This window comes from Carya illinoinensis, chromosome 11 (assembly GCF_018687715.1).
Source record: "Carya illinoinensis cultivar Pawnee chromosome 11, C.illinoinensisPawnee_v1, whole genome shotgun sequence".
In the NCBI taxonomy this organism is placed as follows: Eukaryota; Viridiplantae; Streptophyta; class Magnoliopsida; order Fagales; family Juglandaceae; genus Carya; species Carya illinoinensis.
The window spans coordinates 37363803-37385972 of NC_056762.1; the positions used below are offsets into that span (position 1 = coordinate 37363803).

The window sequence follows — 22170 nt, forward strand, 5'->3', positions numbered from 1 at the left end:
TTTAAAATAGTTTTAGAATTTAAATTAGTTTTTAACACGTGATAATAAATACTGCCTTCTCGGGCTTCTTCCATATTATAACCAAATGTTAAAATATTTAAAGTACAACTGTAAGGATATTATGATCATTTAAAGCAAGAGTTAAATTAAGGAAACAATCAAAATGAACATGACCACTAAACAGAGATGATTGAATCATACCAAGTATGCTAGTCTCTCATTTTTTGAATTTAGTATCTCCCAATCAAAGAAGTATCGAAGTATTGATATCTTTCCTCGTGAGAGGTTTAATAGCGACTTAAACGGAATCAATATGCATAAATTTATAGTCTTTTACCCAAAATTCTTGAATAGATTTTCTGTTAAATAAGCAATATTTTTCATGTGATTTTGAAATAGCATATATTTGTTCAACAATTTTAATATTGAACTCAGTTTTGAAAACAATTTGAGTCCTGGTAGTTTTGTAAATAGATTTAGCATCAATCTTTGGAATACTCCATTTATTGAAATCAATATTATCAGTTTCTTCAACAAAAAAATATTCCTCATTGATAATATTAGGAGGAATACTATATCTACTTCAAAATTTGATATTGATACAAATGATTGTTTGAAATCTTTAGTTTCTACTAATACAAAACATTTGAATTTCCTATAACAAAAAATCAAATATAAGAAAGTTGTTGAACAATCATCTAGTAACTTGTTGCAGTAAAAAATGAGTAATTCGAACAAAAGACTAGTTGATGATTTTTTTTTTTTTTTTTTGATGAAAAGATCTCATTCTCATATATTCATTCTCAGAATTACATTTTTCTCCAGTTGGATACATTCATTCATCCACTCTGGAATGTCCTCTAACCAAACTAACTCATTATCACATTGAATAGCAAATTGAGCCAGTTTATGTGCAGCTAAGTTACATTCTCTTGGAGCATATTGTATTGTCCATCTCTGCCTAGTATTGTATATTAACTTAATATCTTCAATAATTTGGCCATACCAAGCAAAGCTCTGGTCAGTTTGTTGCACTTCACTGATAATGTTCCTTGCATCACCTTCAAACACTGCATTGGTTATTCCAATTTCCTCACATAAAACAACAGCTCTCCATAGGGCATTAGCTTCTACTACACTTGGATCACTCACTGGAGCACGAGGCATGCTTAAGGCTACTATGACTTCTCCCTCAAAATTCCTTATGATTATACCTGCTCCCATTTTTGAGGTAGAGGTTTTGAAACCAACATCCCAATTGACTTTGTATCTGGCTTCATCAGGAGGTTGCCACTCGACATCTCTTCTAATAGGTTGATGAATAAGTAGAGATCTGGTTCCCATATCATCCTTGGCCTCAATGAAATTATTCCATTCTATCCTTGCTGCTGTCCACACTTCTGTAGGACTTTTAAATACTTTCTCAAACACCCATTTATTTATTCTCTGCCATATTTGTTTAAAGGTAAAAGCTATATATTCTAGTTCCTGTTTTTGCACCTTGTTTATCAGATATTGCCAAGTCTCCATAAAGGTTTCTACTCTGCAAATTAGCTTCTGCACTTTACTATCTTTCTCAACCCATACATCTGAGCTTGCATTACAGCTCCATAAGGCATGCCCACTGTTTTCCTTGTTTAGCAAACATATAGGACATAGACTTTCTTTTGTGATTTTTCTTTTTTCCAAGTTTTCTTTAGTTGGCAAGCAGTTTGTGAGTGCTCTCCACAAGAAAACCTTGAGATGATTCGGGTGTTAAGCTTCCACATCTGGTCCTATATCTGATTTTTTTTTCTGCATAAACAAATTGTTCTCCCTTTTGTTGCCTCTCCAACTCTTGAGCCAAGTAATAAGCACTTTTTACTGAAAAGTGTCCAGATTTGTTGGGACCCCAATAGATCTTATCTTCAAGTCCCATTCTACTTGTAGGGATAGCTAATATCGCCTTGACTTCCTCTTCTTTAAAATTTTCTTCCACCATTTGTTGGTTCCAATTTCCTCTGTCCACTTCAATTAAAGCATCTACTGTTGCTTCCTTTCCAAGGTTTGATACAGGGGATTGAACTTCGAATGATGATGGGGTAGGCAACCATTTGTCTTCCCATATCTTTATTTTTTTTCCGTTGCCCACTTTGTGTCTAATGCCTGCTCTGATTAGATCTCTGACACCCCAGAAACTTCTCCATATGTATGATGGTCCATACCCAAGATTTGCTTTCAAAACAGAAGTCTTTCTGAAATACTTTCCTTTCATCACTTTGGCTACTAAAGAATTAGTGTTAGTGATCATTCTCCATAGTTGTTTGGCTAGCATTGGTCTATTGAAGTTTTCAATATTTCTGAACCCCAATCCCCCTTGATTTTTTGAGCTGCTCATGTCACTCCATTTTCTCCAATGGATTTTACTATCATTTTTCAAGTGGCTCCACCAGAAGTTGGTTGTCATAGCAGATATCTCTTTGTATAATTTTTTGGGAATCTTAAAAACACTTATTGCATAGCTAAGAATAGCTTGCAACACTAATTTTATCAATACTTCATTCCCTGCCTGTGTCAGAAAACTATTCTTCCAGTTGTTGATTTTTGACCACATCCTCTCTTTAATAACTTGATGATGTTGATTGTTTAGAATGCCACCATAACCAATGTTAAAAGCATACATTTCAACAATTTTGAAAGAAACAGTAGTAGGAATTTCAAAACATAATAGATTTTTAACATGTGTCTTGAACTCTTGATTTGCTTTACAAGGGTAGTATGAATTTCAATCTAATAAGGAGGGTTGAAATCTAGTCGCTCAAAGAGTGCATGTCATTATTTCCTCATGTCTTTGTACAATTCAACAACATAGTTGAAAGAACTAACGAATCTTTGCAACTGGGTTTTATTAAGAATGACATCAGAAAATTTACCAGCAAATTCGATAGCATGACTGATAGGTCTAATATTGCCCTTAGAAATATCATAACCAATGAATATAATCTTGATTTGGAATAATTATTTTTTTAGCATAAACAATAAGACCATTTTATCTAATGATGACAATAAACGAATGTAAATTTTTTCAATGTTCATTAATAAACTTAGATTACATGAGAATATTATCAATATAAATAATGGTGAAATAACCGAATGAATTGAAAATGCCATTTATAATGTTTTGAAACTCACTGGAGGCATTCTTGAGTCCAAAATGTATAACATTCCACTCGTTATGACAAAGAGGGTAGTATAAACAGTCTTATACCTATTTGACTCATTAATTTAGATTTGCTAAAATCCTGATTTCATGTCAAACTTGGAGAAGACTACTTAATCACTAAGCCTATGAATCAAGTCATTTTTATTGAGGATTGGGTACCTAACCACTATAATACCTCATTCCATAGTTTGTAATTAATAACTAGACAATATGTCCTTCTCTCAATCTTAGCATTTTTCTGGACATAAAAAGTGACACAAGACCAAAGAGACTTACTGTGCTTAATAATCTTCTTGGCAAGCAAATATTGAATCTCTATTTTACAAAATTCTAAAGTTTCTATGTTTTACAAAGTTTTACCATGCCAAATAACTAGAATTAATAAAAGTGGGACAAAATAACTATAATCAAATGAAAATAAATATATTTGGAAAGAAAATTTATGGATGTATTAACATATTTATTTGCTCACAAAGTTAAGAATGAACTTATTAAAATTTTAAGTCGGGACTCGTTAATTATTGTAATTACACTTACAGTAATATTATCAATTTATAAGTATGATTAAGAAACTTAATATTAGTATGTGCAATTATAAAAAAATGATTCATTAACAGATGAAGAATAGTAAGAAAGCCAAATATGTAATAGGAAATTTTTATGAACAATTTGTTCTTCCTCCTATTGCTCTTTCTAGACAGAAACACAAGCATTTTGATAAATCTACTAAAACTCATGCCAAGAAAAAAATAGAGATTCCTTCTGATTAGACTCTTGTTTTTATTAACTTTCCTATAGTCAAATTTACTGTTTATTATTGCTAATTATACTTGTATTTACCATTCACTAATATTAACTACTATTCACTATTATTGAAATAATTGTAAAAGCTTCCGGATTTATAAAAGGAGAACCTAACTTAAGAAGAGGAACACATTTCTTTTTCTCTCATCTCTCTTTGATACTACTTGTTTATTTTGATTTTATGTTTCTTAAATTAATTGAATTCTTATACTTATTATTTATATATCACATATTTGATAATAGAGAAATATAAAAAATATAAAAATAAATATAGTGTGTGATGTGCAGAATGATTAATAAAATTTTTCAAATATTCATTTATGCCAATGATGTCTTTTTTGGGAAAATAGTAAGGTGAAAGATCAATACTTTTTATAATTAATAACATTATTAGTTACCAAATGCGCTTGATTGGCATGACGGAAGTATTGAGTTCGAAACCCCCTTCCAAAAAATAAAAAATAACATCCTCAATTGATGTGAAATACTATCTTTGAGCCAAACAAATTTATAAAGAGCGAAGTCAAAATGAGATGACTGCAAGTTGTAGCTCAAAGTTGAACTAACATCACAAGCTAATTTGCGTATTGATGTAAACCGATATTATTTTTATAAATCATTTTATAATAATTTTTTTATTATTTAAAATGGAATTGTACAAACGGTGGTAAAAATAGGAATAAGGCTCTTGCCACGTTCACTTCATGACTCAGGAGCTAATGGCTCAATCTGGTTTGTTTTTACAATGTCATCTCATTTAATTAAATAATTATAATTTTTTAAAATTTTTAAATAAAATATAATAAATAATTTAATTTAAAAATTATATTAAAAAAATTATATTATTCGACTTTTAATTCTCATCTCATCTCATCTCATCTCATATGTGTAACTAAACAAAATCTGATTTTTTTTTTTTTTTTTTTTCCTTTGAAACCAACATAAATAGTCTTCTAAAATTCATTAAAAAGATAAAAATTCTATGTATAGTTATTTTTACGTATTCTTTATATATTTTATTAATATGGTTAGATGTAATATTTTTTTTAATATAAAATAATTATTTTAATTAATTACATCAATAAAATATATAGACAGTATATAAAAATTATATATATATATATATATAATAGAACTGATAAAAAAGTGGTTGGGAACAATTGACAGGGGAGGCTGGATGTGGATAGGTAAAATATGCACCATGGCTCTAGACGCGCACACGACCCTACTTAAAAAAACGTTAAACCAACCTTAATCTCTTAGTAATTACTGACAACACCAATAAGCTCTAAATGTATAAATTTTGTATTTTTCTATTACAAAAAAGTAAATTTCATAAAAAATATATGAATTTTCACGTTTCTTTTTTTATGAAATATATATATTTTTTATAAAAAGTATGCGGAAAATGTATTTGTTCTCAATGGAGGTTGGGTAGGTAGGTAACCACGTGATTACCAACTTCTCACGTGGGGAAATCAAGGCAAACACACACGCGATAAACATGATATTCAAATTATCATATTTTTTTTATCCGATATTTTATCACTATAATTATATCGATCAAATATATTTAAAATGTATCACATTATTTAAAATAATTAAAAATGACATAATAAGCACTAATAAAATATTATTAATACATGCTGATATATACACTTACACAGGTCGAGCAAGAACCATTTATTAAAAATTATCTTCAAGAGTAGCAGAAAAGAAACCTTCAAGACTCGTTGAAGATTGGAGAAGGTGCCGATTTATGTCCAAGCAACATTTCCATTATACGGTTTTTCTGGTTTATTTTATATATTTCAAAATTTTAAAAATATAATAATATTAAATATGACTTTATAATAAATAAATATATAAAAACACCTACGGTGTTAATGCTAAAAAGTAGCACAATAGGTCGAAAATAAGATAAATAATCATTGCCGGCCCATGGTGATCATAATCAGGCCTTGATTGGTGTGGTTTGGAACTCTTGGCGATCGTCCGGAGCGACTTACATCCATGGTAATGAATAAAAAATAAATATAAAAAATATAGAAAAAGATAGAGACACACTAATTTATATAGTTTGGCATAGTATCTGCGTCCACAAAGTTTTTGAATGGTAAATCTACTATAATATTAACATTTTACAGTCTTTCAAAATCTCTCATTTTTCGCTATACAATGAAAGTTGTAGACCTAACTTTTAGATGAGATCCTCTCTGAAACTCTCATCGTGAAGTTAAAAAAGCTAAAGGAGTCCTCTATAAGAAGTCTTTTTTTCATTAGACCTGATCCATTATTATCTTAATCTTAGGAGTGGTAAGAAAAGATACTTTTATCTCACTTACGTGTTTGACTTTCTTTTCATTTTTTTTCTTTTTTTTTCTATTTTCCTAACAACTGTCTTCCTCTTTTTTAACATTTGCTTTCATCATTTTCTCATTATTTCTTTCCAGTTACCTTCTAATTATGGCAATCTTTTGATAGACTGGACTTTGCTTATTTGGATCAGGAATTTTACCCCTAATAATAACTCTTTGATGAGCTAAGTTTGGTTTATCTAGCCAGGAGAATTTACTCGGAATGTTTCTTTTATACTATCAGGATTATAGGAATAATCTTGACACGTGATAAGATTTCATTGACCAAAAATTCAATGAAGTATCAACATATATATACTCGCACGTTAAACCACTGTTCCACTATACTGAAAAACCTATTTATGTGAGTTGGTCATAGTACATTAACTTTTTAAAACCTATTAATCTCACACCATGCGTAAAATTCCTCACAAATAAGTACACATGAAGAAAGGTTTCGTTATTTTCCTACATCTTTTATGGGATAGAATGCCATAATAAATGACAATGAAGGTTTTTAATTTTTATGTACATTTCCTACTTTAATTTGTGAGATTTCTCTAGATTCATTATTCATTTTGTAACGAATTGAAATCATGGAAGAAATATAATAAAACTTGAAATTCAATATTTAATTAGAGAAATGCTATAACTATAAATTTTTTTTATAAAATTAAATCCATGAACTGACATGGTTTGACGTCGTAGATAAAAATTATAAAATTATTTATAATATTTTATTATAAAGTAATTATTTAGTATTTTTAATAGAGAAAAAAACATATCATTAATAAAATGAAAAAGTTACATAGAGTTAATATCAAGCCATATAGCCTATGATACCGACATTGGTCCATTTTCTCCCCATAACTCTATACCCTCCGCATTTCAAGCATATATAATGGGCAAGTCTATGAGCTGACTCGTTACTTTAACTATGGACATGGTGGATTTTGTATTCATCAAATGACCACATCAAACACAAAAGTTTCTTTAAGCAAATTTCCAAGCAAAGATAAAGAAGAACTTGCTGTTTGTAGTTATTTTATCATAATAAAGTAATAAGTTGCATCTAAAGTGGTCACTAAAAATCCTTTCAATAAATTTCCACGACTGTGGGTGCTGTTCTATTCATTGTAAAATAGACTCCCCATTCCTTTGTCTTGCAGCCACAAGCTTGGTAGCTTAAGAATCAAGTATGAGAAAAAAATATAATAAAATAAAAAGGTAAGAAAAAGAAAAAGTGTCAAAAAGCATGTTGAACTACTGTTTTTTATTTTTATTTTTATTTTTTTTTAAGAAAAAAGAATCCTCCTCAAAGCTATAATTTAATGTCAAATGTATCCCGTTAACCGATATTTAATTAATAGGCAATGTTAATGTGATTATCAAATGTGCACATTAAATATGCAAACTTAAAAAAAATTATGAATTTTTTAAAAGTAAATTAAGATAATCTAGTTTTGATTATTAAACTAAGAGTTAATCTTCCTTTTTGAATGATGCAATGATGAAATTATAATGTTGAATTTATATATATTTATAAATAAATGTTTAATAATTACTGACAAATTATGTTTTCTTAAAGAAAATAAGATTAAAAAATAATAATAATATGTTAATATAGTCCGTAATTTAAAAACATTTTCTCTTATACATAGAAATATAACAAAATTATCATTAACATTATTTTTAATTCTAGAAATTCAATAAGCATCTTTTATAATTTTTTTCATTTAAATATGTCTTTTATACGTTAGACATTTATACACACAGAATTAATATAGTTGGAAATATAAAAAAAAAAAAAACATTTTAACTTCCTTTTTCCATCATATTTCACCGTTTTATACTTCGTAATGGAATTTTATTATTAATATTTGCATTATTAATTTAGAATTCCATTAAATTTAATATTTTATTATTTTTTAATATAAATTTTAAATAGACTTACATATTTATTAAATCTCCTATTGTTCTTAATATAGCGTGATTTAGATATATTGTGATAATCGCCATTGTAGTAGCTTTATAATATAATTTTGTCCGAAATAAATTATCAATATTTAGGAATTTTGTTTTGGATTTATTTAATTTTTAATTATTTGTGGTTGGGTGTACAATCAAAATATTTATCCATAATAAATTAAATCATATTGTTGATATACATGTGATGTCATTAATGAATGTTTTTATCATATTTTAAAAATAAGTATAATGCATGATCGGAATATAAAAATAAAATACATGAAGACTCACATAGAATAGTATTAAAAAAAATTTATACTATCTAAAAATATACATGAATATACTATTTTGGATAAATTTATCTGTATTATTTTAATAAAAAATTAAATCTAACATAATTTTATATAAATTGTATCGTTTTATTCAAATATATTCTTGATGATTCTAATAATAACAAATTGATAGAATACACGTCTCTCATATTTATTTATAAATATTTTCGCACCAAAATATTAATAAAATTTTTTACAATTGATGTTTTCTATTATTGTTAAAAAAATAATAAAATTTTTTTAAGTTTAAAAAAAAAAGGTCATTGAAGTCAAACTATTTCTTTCACATTGATATAAATCTACATATATCTAACCAAGATATTTTAGATCATATATTTTCTTTATTGTGAATCAGATTGATATTTTCTTTTTTATGTTAGACTTTATAATAAGAATGAATCTATGACTTTTGTTTAGGGCTGCAAAGAACTGAGTCGAATTTAAATAAGGGCACTCGAGCTTGATTAATATGTTTACTTGCTCAAACTCAAATATCCTTACTCGAATTCGATTTGTTAACCATTAATGTTATTCAAATTTGACTCGAGCTTGAACTCGATTTTTTATTTTGAAATTTCTAATCATATATTTTGATTAATAAAAAAAAATTAAAATTTTACAAAAAAATAATAAAAAAAATTCAAATCATTTAACTATCAACCAAATAATTTTGACTCAAAGTTCTTGTGGTATAACTTTTTTTTTTTTTTTTATAAAAATAACTTATAGTTTTAAATTACAAGAATAATATACAAGATAAATGAAATAAACTAAACAAATTAATACATATAGATAATGTAAGAAATCAATAATTGTAGTTGTATGATATATTATTATACAAATTATCCTATATATATTTTGGGAACATAACGTATCTATATCAAATAAAGTAAACTATAAATAAATTAATAATATATAATTAAGTACATAAAATATAACTAACATTTAATATATATAATACATGTATATATAAAACATATTACGAGCTTTAAAACGAGTTAAGCTGAGCGTATATGAGTTTTATTCACGAGTCTAAACCGAGTTGAGCTGAGTTGATATGAGTTTTACTCGTTTAATATTCGAATATATATTAATATTTACGAATATCTAATTTATTAAATAAACCAAATTCGAGCTTGATCTGTTCACGAGCTATTCTGTTAATTTGCAATCCTACTTCTGTTAACTTTTTATTAGGTTCACTTTAATGTTTTTAAATTTGTTTAAGTTTTTTTCATCACTTTCTCATTTATTATTTACTACCAATTTTACATTTTTATATTTTTTCAATTGGGCACACGTGTACGCTTAGAGCACTTTTATTGATTTGGTTAAAATCCAACTTTAACTAAATTTAGCTAACAAGACACTTAAAATACTCAACATTGAATTAGACATGTCTATATAAATTTAGATATTAATTACAATAACTCACTAATATGTGGGTGTATAGTAACTTAACCAAATGCTATAATATTCATTTCTCACTCCTCTCATCAAATATGTAGGTGTTTTTTGTAATTTAGAAATTTGGTTTAATTTATTATTATTAAATATAAAATGTGATAAAAATAACTTCATTAGTTAATATTAATTATTAATTTAATTATAATATAATTATTATTAATATTTAATAAACGTGACAAATATTAATATTAATTTAATTAAAATATAATTATTATTAATATTTATTGATAGAATTACAAAATTTTTTAAAAATAAATTAAATAAAATTTGAATTTCCATTTAACGAATTCAATGAGAATGCTATGGTAGATATATACAGAGGAACAGAGCCGGTTATTATCTTCGAGAGTCGTAGAAGGTTGGAGAAGGTAATGAGTCCCGACTTATAATTTTTTTGTTTTTTTTTAATTTTTTTGTTTTTTTATAAAATGGGTATAGAATGGAGTAAAAGTATATAAACACTACTCAACCACGGAAGCGTATTTTTTTCCACACGGATGAATCTCTTTCTTCCCGAGAGAGAAACCGAAGGAAGACGAAAGTAGCAGAAGAAAACCCCCTTGGAGCACTAGAAATTCGTTTCTTTAATGGCGAGGCCTAATCAAGAAGATATCGATACATTCATCAGCATCACCGGGGCGACCGAAGCAGTTGCCGTTCAAAAACTCGAGGTAAGTTTTATTCTTCTCGGTAATTACCGATCGTATTTTGGGTTTGGTTTTGTCGGATATCTCATGGATTTTTTAAATTATATTTGTAGGTGTGCAATTCGTGCACAATTCCGAGTCTTTACTGTTAGGTGTTCGGCCTTTGATTAGGGTTTGTCTTCGTAGCCTGTTCAACTTGGCAGTTCCTTGTCACTTATTGGTCGATGATAATTGGGTTTTGATAATTTAAATGCTAGTTTTTGTGTGTATGGTTTATTAGATTGGCGTTTTATTATGTTTGGACGGTATGTATTCAATTGTTATTTATTGTAATTGACTTTTGATGATTCGGTTTATTCAGTGGCTGGAACTAGAGTATTTTTTCGATAGAATTATAGTCTCAGACTGTCATAGATGTCATTGAAAATTTTCCCTTCACTAGGGACTCGTGCATTTCAATTCTATTAATTCACGGGGATTGAGAATATCGTACGGTCAAAGATAGATGAACTATTGTATTTCGTATGACAATTGGATTGACCCACAAATACATAAAGGATTATATTTGTTGAGAATAGCAATCTACGATTTGTAGTCTAAATTATCGAACATATTATGCTCAATTAGATCATGGAGGATAAGAGGGTATCCCTCTCTAGCTATATTTTACAAAGCTACCTAATTAGTTTGTATTGTCCTTGAACGACCGGCAATGCTAGAAAGGAAGTCCCACTTCTTGCAATGGGATTTTTATGGCATTCCTACTCAGACAAATGGACAAATGAGCTGGTAACAGAAGCGGTTTCTTTTTACTTCATTTTAGAATGCTGTAATCAGGTTTCTTTTCTGCTTTTATATAACCACGTGACTGAACAACTCTGTTGCACTGAAATCAAGTTCTTAAATTTTACATTTCCACTTCATCTGTCATCTTGCTTGCAATCAGGCGCATGGTGGTGATCTAAATGAAGCTGTGAATGCACATTTTAGTGAAGGAGATCCAAACAGATCAACAAGGTATGCTACTTTATGTCCTCTCATTTATCCAATAATTACTATATTCTGTAAGTTTCATGCTTCCTGCTTTAGTATTGATGTCTTAATTCATTCTTTCATGTTCAGCGTGCATGAAACCATAGTTACTGCTCCACAAGATGATATCATGGACATTGATCAAGTTGAACCCCCAGCACCTCCTTTATCAACGGCTATAAATATGAACCAATTTCCTCATCTTGATCCAGACTTTAGTAGAAGGTTTCTGGATAGTGTTTCTGGTTTTACAAACCGTGCACCCTTCATAACACATCCAAAAGAAGTTAGGGAGATTCCCATAGAGGTAAAGGATAGCGGTCAGCCATCTGATCGGTCTGGCCGCACTCCTACTATTGAGGATGTCACTGAAACTGAGTATGCACACGACCCAGATATTCATGGGACTGTTTTAATTGATGATGATGATGATGAGAATTTTTCAGCGGCCTCAACTGCTCAGGCTACACTGCGTGGTGTAGAAGACAATCATATTTTGGGTGATGGTTCTCATGACAGAAACATTAGACCCAGTGCTCCTGAATCTAACAGATTGCTAGACCATAGCGATGACATAGAAGAAGAAATGATTCTAGCTGCTATTGAGGCTTCAAAACGGGAGGTTGAGGGAGCGCACAATGTATGTGAGCCTAGCCTTTAATGCATGCAAGCATGTCCTCCATGTTCCCTGTCGATAATAAAAGTGTGCCTTTCTTGACGCAGGACTTAGCTGAGCTGGAGCCTCAGCCAAGGCAATCTCACTTGGAAGATGCTGAACTTGCACATGCAGTTTCATTGTCCCTGAAGGTCTGTTATTTACACTTTGCATGCAAGTGTGTTTTAATTTAATGGAATCTTGGTCCTATTTAACTTGAAACAAATTCAGACGGCTGAGAAAGAGAAAGCGTTGCGTGAGCGAGGGGAAAGTGCTGGAGCATCAGATGTTGGATCTTCTAAGCCAGCTGAGGGGGAGCAAGTAAAATTATCTGCATCAAATGGGAGGTAGGTGTCTCCTCCTGCCTAATAGTTTTTCGCACATTTTCTGGCAAGTCAGTGAGGCTTGTCTTTGTACCAGCCACAAAGGTAATAAACATAAAATTCTTAGCTCCCAATTTGCAATTTCTACTGTTTGGAGGAGGAAATATGATGAGTGTAGTGTGATTAATCTAGGTTGGAGCCCGGAAGCTCATTTATCCAAGAGGAAGCTGAAGATGTTGAAGAGCAGCCTCTTGTCAGGCATAGGTCCCGTAACATGTCTTCTGGCTCTGTCGAGTCTGCCAAAGATGTCATAGTTGTTGACGATAGCCCACCATCAAGTCCAGGACAGCATGATTTGCATAATCGTCCTCAGCACAATAGAAATGCCTTTCCTTCTGATGAGGTACACTTTTTAAACATTGTTCCCATTTGTAAATCTGGACTCAAGTTCGGTCTTGCAGTTGATCAACTATAAACTCAATGTTCTCTACCAACTTTTCTTTTTCACCTTTACTCTTTACCAAATTGTAGTGGGGAGGGATTTCTTCTGAGGAGCATGATGAAGCAGTCATGCTAGAGGCTGCAATGTTTGGTGGAATTCCTGAAGGGACTGGATACCGTTCAGCATATGCACCTCATCATTTCATGCAAGCCGAGGGTCATTATCCCCAGTGGCAACCTCGCCCTCCATCACCCTCCCTGGCCGCACAGCGCTTGATTCGGGAACAACAGGTTTTGCTTTGGGCTTTGACCATAAATAATGACTTGAAATTTGGGCCACCAAAGATGGCATGAATTAACTTTCCTTGGCTCTATGACTCATCTGATGCTTGCAGGATGATGAATATCATGCATCTTTGCTGGCTGACAAAGAAAAAGAATTGAAGGCCAAGGAGGAAGCTGAAGCTCGTCATTTAGAAGAGGAAGCGGCTAGAGAAAAAGCTCGTGAAGAAGAGAGATGTAGAGAGGAAGAATCTCGAAGGAAATTGGAGGAAGAACAGGTACTGTTAGTTGATATGTTCGGTAGAGTTGTACCAATTAACTTTATTTTGTTTTATTAAGCTGGGGTTTGAAGAATTATCCTTATATATTGAAGTTTTCAAAAAAATTTCAAATTGGTTATAAATTCTTAAGTTACAAGTTCCCCTTCATATAAGAAGTGATTGCACTTGGAAACAAAAAACTTCAATAAATTTGAAACTTTTCTGTTTATGTATGGTTTGAGCAGTAATGGTTGTTTGTTAATGATTACAACAGTGTTGGATATCATGATTCTATTTACAAGGTGACCTGAAACGATTTTCATTTACGAGGTTCTTCTTTGTTATATTATGCTCAAAATTATCCTTGCATGGTGGGATATATGTGTACCTTGCTTTTTTTGCATCAGTACGTCAAACCTGGTTTTTTTAAACATAAAGTACATCTGAAATATGGTTTTTGCTGCCTACGGGGCAAGGAAGACATTGGCGAGACGATTGTTTTCCAAGTTGTTTACTGCTGCAGTCTGTATGATCCTTACTGGCAGGAATTGGAGAGACAACTGGCTGCGAAAGAGGCTTCTCTGCCACAGGAACCAGTATCAAACGATGAAAATGCTGTAAACCTTCTAGTACGGATGCCAGATGGTAGCCGCCGTGGGCGCAGATTTCTCAAATCTGACAAGCTACAGGTGAACCATGTGAAGGAAATATTGTTTTGCTTAATTACTTGGCTCTTTGCTAAACATGCATTGTTATTTGCTTTGCAGTTTCTCTTTGACTTCATAGATATTGGTAGAGTTGTCAAACCTGGATCTTACAGATTGGTAAGTACTCTATTTTATACCCTATTCCCTCTTGAGTTCTGCTAGCAAATCCCATGCTTCTATAAACTACAACTTACTCAGGTTACAAGGATAAGTTCCTGTAGGCATTAACTTGTCTATGCATGCTAATATTACAGAGAATTACAAACAATTTTTTTATTTTTTTATTTTATTTTATAGAGTTTGCCCTAATTGTATATGTTCTAATGTCATTGAGGGTACAGGTGAGGGCATACCCTAGGCGAGCTTTCGGTGACACAGAGAGGGCTTTGACACTGAATGAACTTGGGCTGACCAGCAAACAAGAAGCCTTGTATCTGGAATTGGTCTAGAATGACAGAGTCCAAAAATGTAGAAATTTAGTCACTTGAATATTTTAGTTTTATTAAAATATGAAGAGGGACATGAAATATGGGGATTCCCTTTTGGTTCGTGGTGTTTGGCCGAGATACATGGAATTTGAGGAGATGAACACAATTATTGTTGACCGTACTGGGCAGAAAGAACTATCATTTATCGCTATTTATTTCCTTTTATTCGACGGTATTGCATACTTCTTGGGGAATGCGGTGCCTGGCAGTTGTCTATGGTGTGGTTTTGTGACTCATCATGTATAATCATCGTTATATATAGACTACATTAGCCCATAAAAGTTGGAGAAAAAAAAGGAGAGAAAATACTGTTCTCCTTTTAACTTATGAGCTATCATGAGGTGTTGAGTTAACGCTCGGTGGCCAATGGAACATGGTTGTTGATTCTCCCCAAGTATATTTTACCCAAATAATATTTTAGTTAATTTTTATTTAAAATTATCTCATCTCATTTTATTTTATTATCTAAACTACACTTTAAAGTAGTTTTTAGATGCTCAGATGATCTGAGTTGATCTTAAAATTTTGTAAATTTTATTGAGATATATTTATTGAGATATATTGAAATGTAAATAGGTTAACTTATGTGTGTAAATGTAAAAAATAAATTGAGATAAGTTTTAATTTATTTATTTTATGAGAAGTTGAAAGAATTAGTGAATTTTATTGATGATTAGTTTAAATTGAATTGAGTTTATTCAACTAATTAAACAGAGCTTAAAACTTTCATTTGTCTTTTTTTTTTTAATATATTGAAATAAAAATAAACTACCAGTATTTCCTTTGGTGATCGTTACCGCAAGTTGAGCACAATACTTCATTGCTGGAGAAAAAGCGGAATGGAATCTGAATTTCAGTCGTCATGGGCAAAAGCTAATTTGTCCTCCAATTTAACGGTTCCTTGTAAAAGTTACTGTGATCTCTCCTCTCTCTCTCTCTCTGCGCCAATTCATAATGGCAATTCTTCAAGCAAGCACGTGTGGGGGCCTTGGATCATCAACTTTCACATCAAATAACGTTAGCTACTCCGCCTACTCTATAGCCTGGGCTTTTCTTAGACAGGAAATATCATGCGATAAGTAAACAGAAATGACGTGTGCAGTCAAAAAATACAGTCAGTAAAAAAAGTAAATTAATATGAAATTTATATAAAAAAAATTTTTTTTATAATTTTTTTTTATTCATGTAGGTCCCTTATGAAAAAAAAAATTTTTTTATAATTTTTTTATTTATTCCGTACAGCCGTTTACATCTGGATTACATTTTTCGACTGCATCTAATAAAGCCTAACTATAAATATCATTTCTACCAAACGAATGCAAAAAAATTATGCCGGGTAATGCTCATCTACCACTCCTACTGCCAGCTTGTACAACAACCCCCCCCCTTTCCCTTTTTTTTGTATCTTTGAAATTATACTATTTATAAGTTAGTGTTATAAATGTCACAAGTATACCAAAATTTTTGTTTTATCTTAAATTTATACCATTTATAAGTTTTATTTTGTAAAAAAATGATACTTACAATTTATTAATAATTCTTATTTATAAAAAAAAATTATGGTTAGAAAAAATTTTGAGAATACATAAATACTAAAACAAATGTTTGAAATATAATAAGAGAGATATATCATGAGTGTATCTTGAGTGTACAAGTTAAAATTTGTATAAAGAGTCTGTGGCCTGATTGCATAACATACATTTTTAAAATAAAGATCATGAATTCGACCCCTTTTTCAATATATAACTAATATTATTTTTGAGTTAATTTTTTTTTTAAAAAATATTTAGGGTAGACCTATGATAATTATAAAGAAATAATACTTTTATAATCTTAATCTTCCCTTGTGGTCCATTTAAATTGTGCAATGTGGAGTTGCCACGAAGGACGCGAGATAAAAAGAGCAACATTTTCAATGTGGCATAATATTCAATGCTTAGAGCAAAGTACAAAGCTCAATTGCAGCAGAAGACTAACAAAGAACTAAGACCCTGCCAATCTAGTCAAATCAAAAGTTCGCTTTACTTTATAAAAAGCTGAGTTAAATCTTTCATGGCGGTTTGCTGTCCCTCCACGTGTCCTCGACTTGCTTAGCCATAAAAAAAATGATGATGTAATGCAACGGTCAAGAGCACGGACATCCCGGGGGGTGTGGGGAGGGCACGTGCGGCAAACGTGACTGACACCAGACAAACCCAGAACACCCCCTCACCTCTCTCCCAACATTTACCCAAAAGAGAAATAAAATCCCGAATCACACTCTCCGTACATTAAACCTCCCAACGGTCATATTTCGCCGACAGCTTCCAACGGTCATATAGACTACTTCTCTTCACCGTCCGATCTCTATCCAACGGCCACAATACCAAGTTTCCTCCGATACCCTTTTCAAGCAGCCATGCCCTTTTTTTCCTCAATGTTGCTGGTAAATCAGATAAGTCATAGAGCCCCGAAAAAAAGCAATGAAAGAGACGGCCACTGAAGTGGTGTAGTGGGTAGTATTAGGAGTATGGTATAATTGTAGAATAAGTGGAAAATAGAAGAAATTGCCTTGGTATATAAAAGCGCGAGTCTGTTATGGTATATGGTTTTTTTGGGTAGTGAGTCCTGACCAGTATTTCTCTCTGTTGATACATTTTCAATGCATGTCTGAGGGGTTTTCGGAGCTTGGCTTTTCTGGGTTGTGCTTGTGATTCAGCTTCAGCTATGGTGGAGTTTATAGGCTTTTCAATTGATGATCTGGGTCTCAAGACTTCTCAGTATGTCATCCACCGGTTTGAGCAAGTGTCTCTCCACATTTCCATTCGTGGTTTGAGTTTCATTGAGAAGAAAAAGCATAGCCTCTTCCAATGACTTCTCTCTGAAAATTACGGAATCCGATGATCGTTTTCTGGTAGGTTTCTAAATTTGTTTTCAACTGATCGTTCATTCTTTTTTGGGGGTGTGGGTAGTTCATATTCTGTTGTTCATTGCATACTTACATATATCATATAGGAACACTAAAACTTGTGAAAGATTTTGGCATTCATCGGATTCCTATATATATTGTGTTTTTTTTTTTTTTTTGGTCTAAAAAATTCACACACTCACGCAGTTTGTCTCTCCGGATTTCTCTTTTTAAACATACATTCAGAGTTCACATAGATCCATACAATTCATACAGAAAAAACATACATTCCATACTTCAAAAAATCTACAGGAACAAAGAGAGATAGTGAGGGGGAGAAAGAACAGAATAGGGTGAGTGAACTGAAGTTAAGAAAACAAAGAAAGAAAATAGGAAGGTTATAGACGATGTTGGCTGGGTGCTCTAGTTCTACATTGCTGTCGCCGAGACATAGATTGAGGAGTGAAGCACCTGCACCGTTGCAAGCCTGCCATTTCCAGCTGCCTTCAATGAGCACACAGAGATTGGACTTGCCATGTAGTTTCTCCCGCAAAGACAGCTCACGCTCGCCGGCCATTAGGCCAGTGGGCCTTTCGGTGGAGAAGCCAATTGAATCGAAGACCAGCAGTTGTTCTCTTAAGCAGAGCATCCGACTTCCACCTTTGTCAACAAGCACTCCGACGAGTGCTCAGGCCACATTTATCGACGCGAAGAGAGAGATCAAAAATGAGTTTTGGGAGAAAGGAAAGAGCTTGAAGAGGTTAGCAGAGCGGGGCTCGGTCGATGAGTCATGCATTAGCAGAGCCAAGAGGAAAAAGGGGGGTAGTGATATTGCGAAATCAGATGATATTCGCGGAGGTGGGCGTGATAGTTTGAGTTTAGGCCAACTGGGTGCTGGGAACTTTTGGTTTCAGCCAAGTTTGGAGGCGTCTCGGTCAGTTCCGGGGATCATAGGCCTTAGCCCTCATCACGTTCCTTTCTCTTTGACATATTCAGAGGAAGAAGAAAGGATCTGTTATGTGCCTGGTGAAGTGATTTCACCTCCTTTGCCATTGTCAAACAATCCATGGGTGGAATCCATTGTGACTGAGATCACAGACCTTGGCAAGAAGGACGGTGAGACCAGCCACGGGCTGGTGAAGGAGGCCTCGGGTTCAAGTTCTTCATCAGACAGCCAAAGCTTAGGCCTTAGGCTAAATGAGAATGTCTCGGAACAAGAAGTAGGAAATGGGTCTAGAAATCCTTATTCGCATGAAGACCATGAAGTGGAGACCAGGGAGGAGGACAACCGACGTGAGCATCAGGGGTTTGAGCTTGTCAGCTTACTTACAGCATGTGTTGAAGCAATTGGGTTTCGGAATATCGCAATGATTAATCATTTTATAGCCAAGTTGGGTGAGCTTGCTTCACCAAAAGGAAGCCCTATTAGCCGTCTATCTGCTTATTACACTGAAGCTTTGGCTATACGAGTCACAAGGCTTTGGCCTAATATTTTTCACATTAACACTCCTCGGGAGCTTGATCGGGTGGATGACGACTCTGGCACTTCACTTAGGCTTTTTAACCAGGTGAGCCCAATTCCAAAGTTTCTTCATTTCACATCAAATGAGATATTATTGAGAACCTTTGAAGGGAAAGACAGGGTTCATATTATAGATTTCGACATTAAGCAAGGGCTTCAGTGGCCTAGTTTGTTCCAGAGTTTAGCTTCCAGGACTAGTCCTCCAAGCCATGTGAGAATCACCGGTATCGGGGAGTCCAAGCAAGAACTGAATGAAACGGGAGATAGGCTTGCTGGATTCGCCGAAGCATTGAACCTGCCTTTCGAGTTTCATCCAGTAGTGGACAGGTTGGAGGATGTGAGGCTGTGGATGCTTCATGTGAAGGAGCAAGAATGTGTGGCCGTGAACTGTATTTTCCAAATGCACAAGACGCTTTCTGATGGGAATGGAGGGGCACTAAGGGACTTTTTGGGACTCATCCGCAGCACAAACCCCACAATTGTCCTTATGGCAGAGCAAGAGGCTGAACACAATGAACCCAGGTTGGAAACCAGAGTTTTCAATTCACTGAAACACTACTCTGCCATATTTGATTCTATTGGTTATAGTCTTCCATTGGATAGCTCCGTCAGGCTAAAGATAGAGGAGATGTTTGCACGTGAGATCAGGAATATTATTGCTTGTGAAGGAAGGGATAGGCTAGAGAGGCATGAGAGTTTTGAGAAGTGGAGGAAGTTGATAGAGCAAGGAGGGTTCCGATGCATGGGAATTAGCGAGAGGGAAATGCTTCAGAGCCAATTGTTGTTGAAGATGTACTCTGGTGAAAACTTCAGTGTTAAGAAGCAAGGGCAAGATGGAGCGGGTCTTACTTTAAGTTGGCTAGATCAGCCTCTTTACACAATCTCGGCATGGGCGCCCCTTGATGTTACTGGCAGTTCGTCCTCTTATTCTCAGCCAAGTTGATTGCTTTGGGTTTCGTTTTCTCTATGCATTTCCAATACCTTACATTCCAGTCTAGCATACAGAAAGGGATATACAATTCTTTATAGGTAGGAAAGTATCATTATTCTTTCATTCTTTTGTTGCAGATAAGATTGTCAGTCAATAGTGTCCCAATTATTTGTAGGAATACTACTGTAGGTCGATACTGATTACAGTGGTTGCAGGCCAGATTCCTATACTTCAGGCACTAGTATTTTGAGTCAGTTTGTGTTTATTCATCAATTCTTTATGTAAGCTGAAATTCTTTGTTAATCATCTTTCATTGTATTGCTTTGTTACTTATAAATCATGTGCTTTTGGGCACTCGTTGTGTTATTCATGAAACGATTTCATTGATTTATAAATTGTTAATTTCTATAATTTGTCTTTTGGACTCAATTTGACAATCTAATGGGTGAATGTGTGATGCAAAAGTTGTTTACATGTGTGTGTGTGTGTAATCATGTATTCATCACCACTGGGCCAAAAAAGTGTAACCGAATAAATTGGTTCTGCTGGAATTATCAACAGAAGATTTTCTCCTCTTAAGTTCAGCAGATCAATATTGGGTTCTTTAACAGTGTAGCAGTAGCATTTCATCCCTGGTTTTGCGTCTCAGACCCCCCCCCCTTCTACGAAATCTTTTACATGAGGTGATGCAATATGGCAATCTCATTGAAACCAGTAACCAAGTTTTGGGCACCAAAAAAATGCTTCTAAAAAGACGCTGGATTTAAGGATATATGGCTCATGAGCTGATCCAATACTGCAGTCCCATTGAAAAAGACACTAGTTTTAAGCACAGGAACCCAAAAAAAAAAAATAAAAAAAGAAAAAGAAAAAACAGCTTTTAGAGTGACAGTAACGGACCACTTCACATAAGTTCAGCTGATCATATGGGTTCTTTAGAACCATAGCAATAGACCACTTCACATAGGAAAAACTCTACTTCACAGACTCACGGTTATTAGCAAAGCAAGGAAACAAGACAATAATGGAGACTGGATTAATGCTTTCTTTAGAGGTTCTTTTCAGGATCATTTCCATGTGAGCTAATTGCCAAGCCACCCCTGACTTTGAATGATACCATATGATTTGGAGTATGATGAGGTGATAGTATTGTATGGATCGAGGTTTCGGTTACCAAAGTGAACCATACCACCCTGGCATGAAATCAAAACCAGAATCGACAAAGTCATAGAAATCGACAAATCTCCAACAAACCAGATTGCATATGATCTTATTGATCCGCCTAATAGTTCTGGTTCTGGTGTTTGGTTCACAAGTTCTCATTTTTTATCCAATTTGAATCCAATTGCTCTCATTTTCAACACCTTCTTCAACAAAATGGGAAAAGATCAGCCCCCAATCATTAAGGTATGTGTGCTACATATTATAGGGATAAAAGTAGGTGGTATATGCGATTTTACATTATTTGAGAATGAGAAGTTCTTACTCTTTATAAGATTCTAATAAGGCTTCAATTATATTATTGACTAAGCTTTTTGAAGTATAGATTATGTAATTTGTACCTTCTATTAGAGTGGTATAGTACGTGACTAATTCTCTTCGTGGTGACTGACAGTGAAGCAAGAACAACGCATTTTCATATTCGAACCAGCAAGTTTTGGTTTTAAACGGGCTTTCCCTTGGCATGCAGACTTTGTCAAACTACAACAGAACGAGGAAAGCCCAACACCTTTGAAGTGTTGGGCATGATCTGGTCCTGGAGATTACGGGCTTATAGTGGAAACTAAATCTCTATTTTCATAAAATTTTTTATCTCATCTCACCTAATCATTTCAATTTTTTTAAAAATTTTACACAAAATAAAA

At 33.0% G+C, this 22170-nt stretch overlaps 3 protein-coding genes across 3 annotated transcripts; 2 read left to right on the forward strand and 1 right to left on the reverse strand.

Moving 5' to 3' along the window:
* Positions 1-789: 789 nt before the first annotated feature.
* LOC122282458 lies at positions 790-1530 on the reverse strand. Its single transcript, XM_043094408.1, has one exon. The coding sequence runs from the start codon at positions 1528-1530 to the stop codon at positions 790-792; it is 741 nt and encodes a 246-aa protein (XP_042950342.1).
* Positions 1531-10482: 8952 nt separating this feature from the next.
* LOC122281713 (plant UBX domain-containing protein 8) lies at positions 10483-15159 on the forward strand. The gene is made up of 11 exons (XM_043093450.1): positions 10483-10801; positions 11724-11794; positions 11900-12449; positions 12533-12616; positions 12696-12811; positions 12980-13190; positions 13319-13519; positions 13624-13788; positions 14316-14459; positions 14538-14594; positions 14819-15159. The coding sequence occupies exons 1-11, from the start codon at positions 10718-10720 to the stop codon at positions 14924-14926; spliced, it is 1791 nt and encodes a 596-aa protein (XP_042949384.1). The 5' UTR covers positions 10483-10717; the 3' UTR covers positions 14927-15159.
* Positions 15160-17251: 2092 nt separating this feature from the next.
* On the forward strand, positions 17252-20716 carry LOC122282691 (scarecrow-like protein 28). The gene is made up of 2 exons (XM_043094671.1): positions 17252-17858; positions 18165-20716. Exon 2 carries the CDS (start codon positions 18260-18262, stop codon positions 20315-20317), a length of 2058 nt encoding a protein of 685 aa, XP_042950605.1. The 5' UTR covers positions 17252-17858; positions 18165-18259; the 3' UTR covers positions 20318-20716.
* Positions 20717-22170: the final 1454 nt, after the last annotated feature.

What these genes read in the sequence shown, in the direction of transcription:
- LOC122282458 (XM_043094408.1), bottom strand. Translation starts at nt 1,530, where the DNA reads ATGGAGACTTGGCAATATCTGATAAACAAGGTGCAAAAACAGGAACTA.
- LOC122281713 (XM_043093450.1), top strand. Translation starts at nt 10,718, where the DNA reads ATGGCGAGGCCTAATCAAGAAGATATCGATACATTCATCAGCATCACC. An exon ending in GGAAATTGGAGGAAGAACAG is followed by an intron (nt 13,789 to 14,315) that starts GTACTGTTAGTT and finishes CCTTACTGGCAG; the next exon opens with GAATTGGAGAGACAACTGGC. An exon ending in TCAAATCTGACAAGCTACAG is followed by an intron (nt 14,460 to 14,537) that starts GTGAACCATGTG and finishes TTTGCTTTGCAG; the next exon opens with TTTCTCTTTGACTTCATAGA.
- LOC122282691 (XM_043094671.1), top strand. Translation starts at nt 18,260, where the DNA reads ATGTTGGCTGGGTGCTCTAGTTCTACATTGCTGTCGCCGAGACATAGA.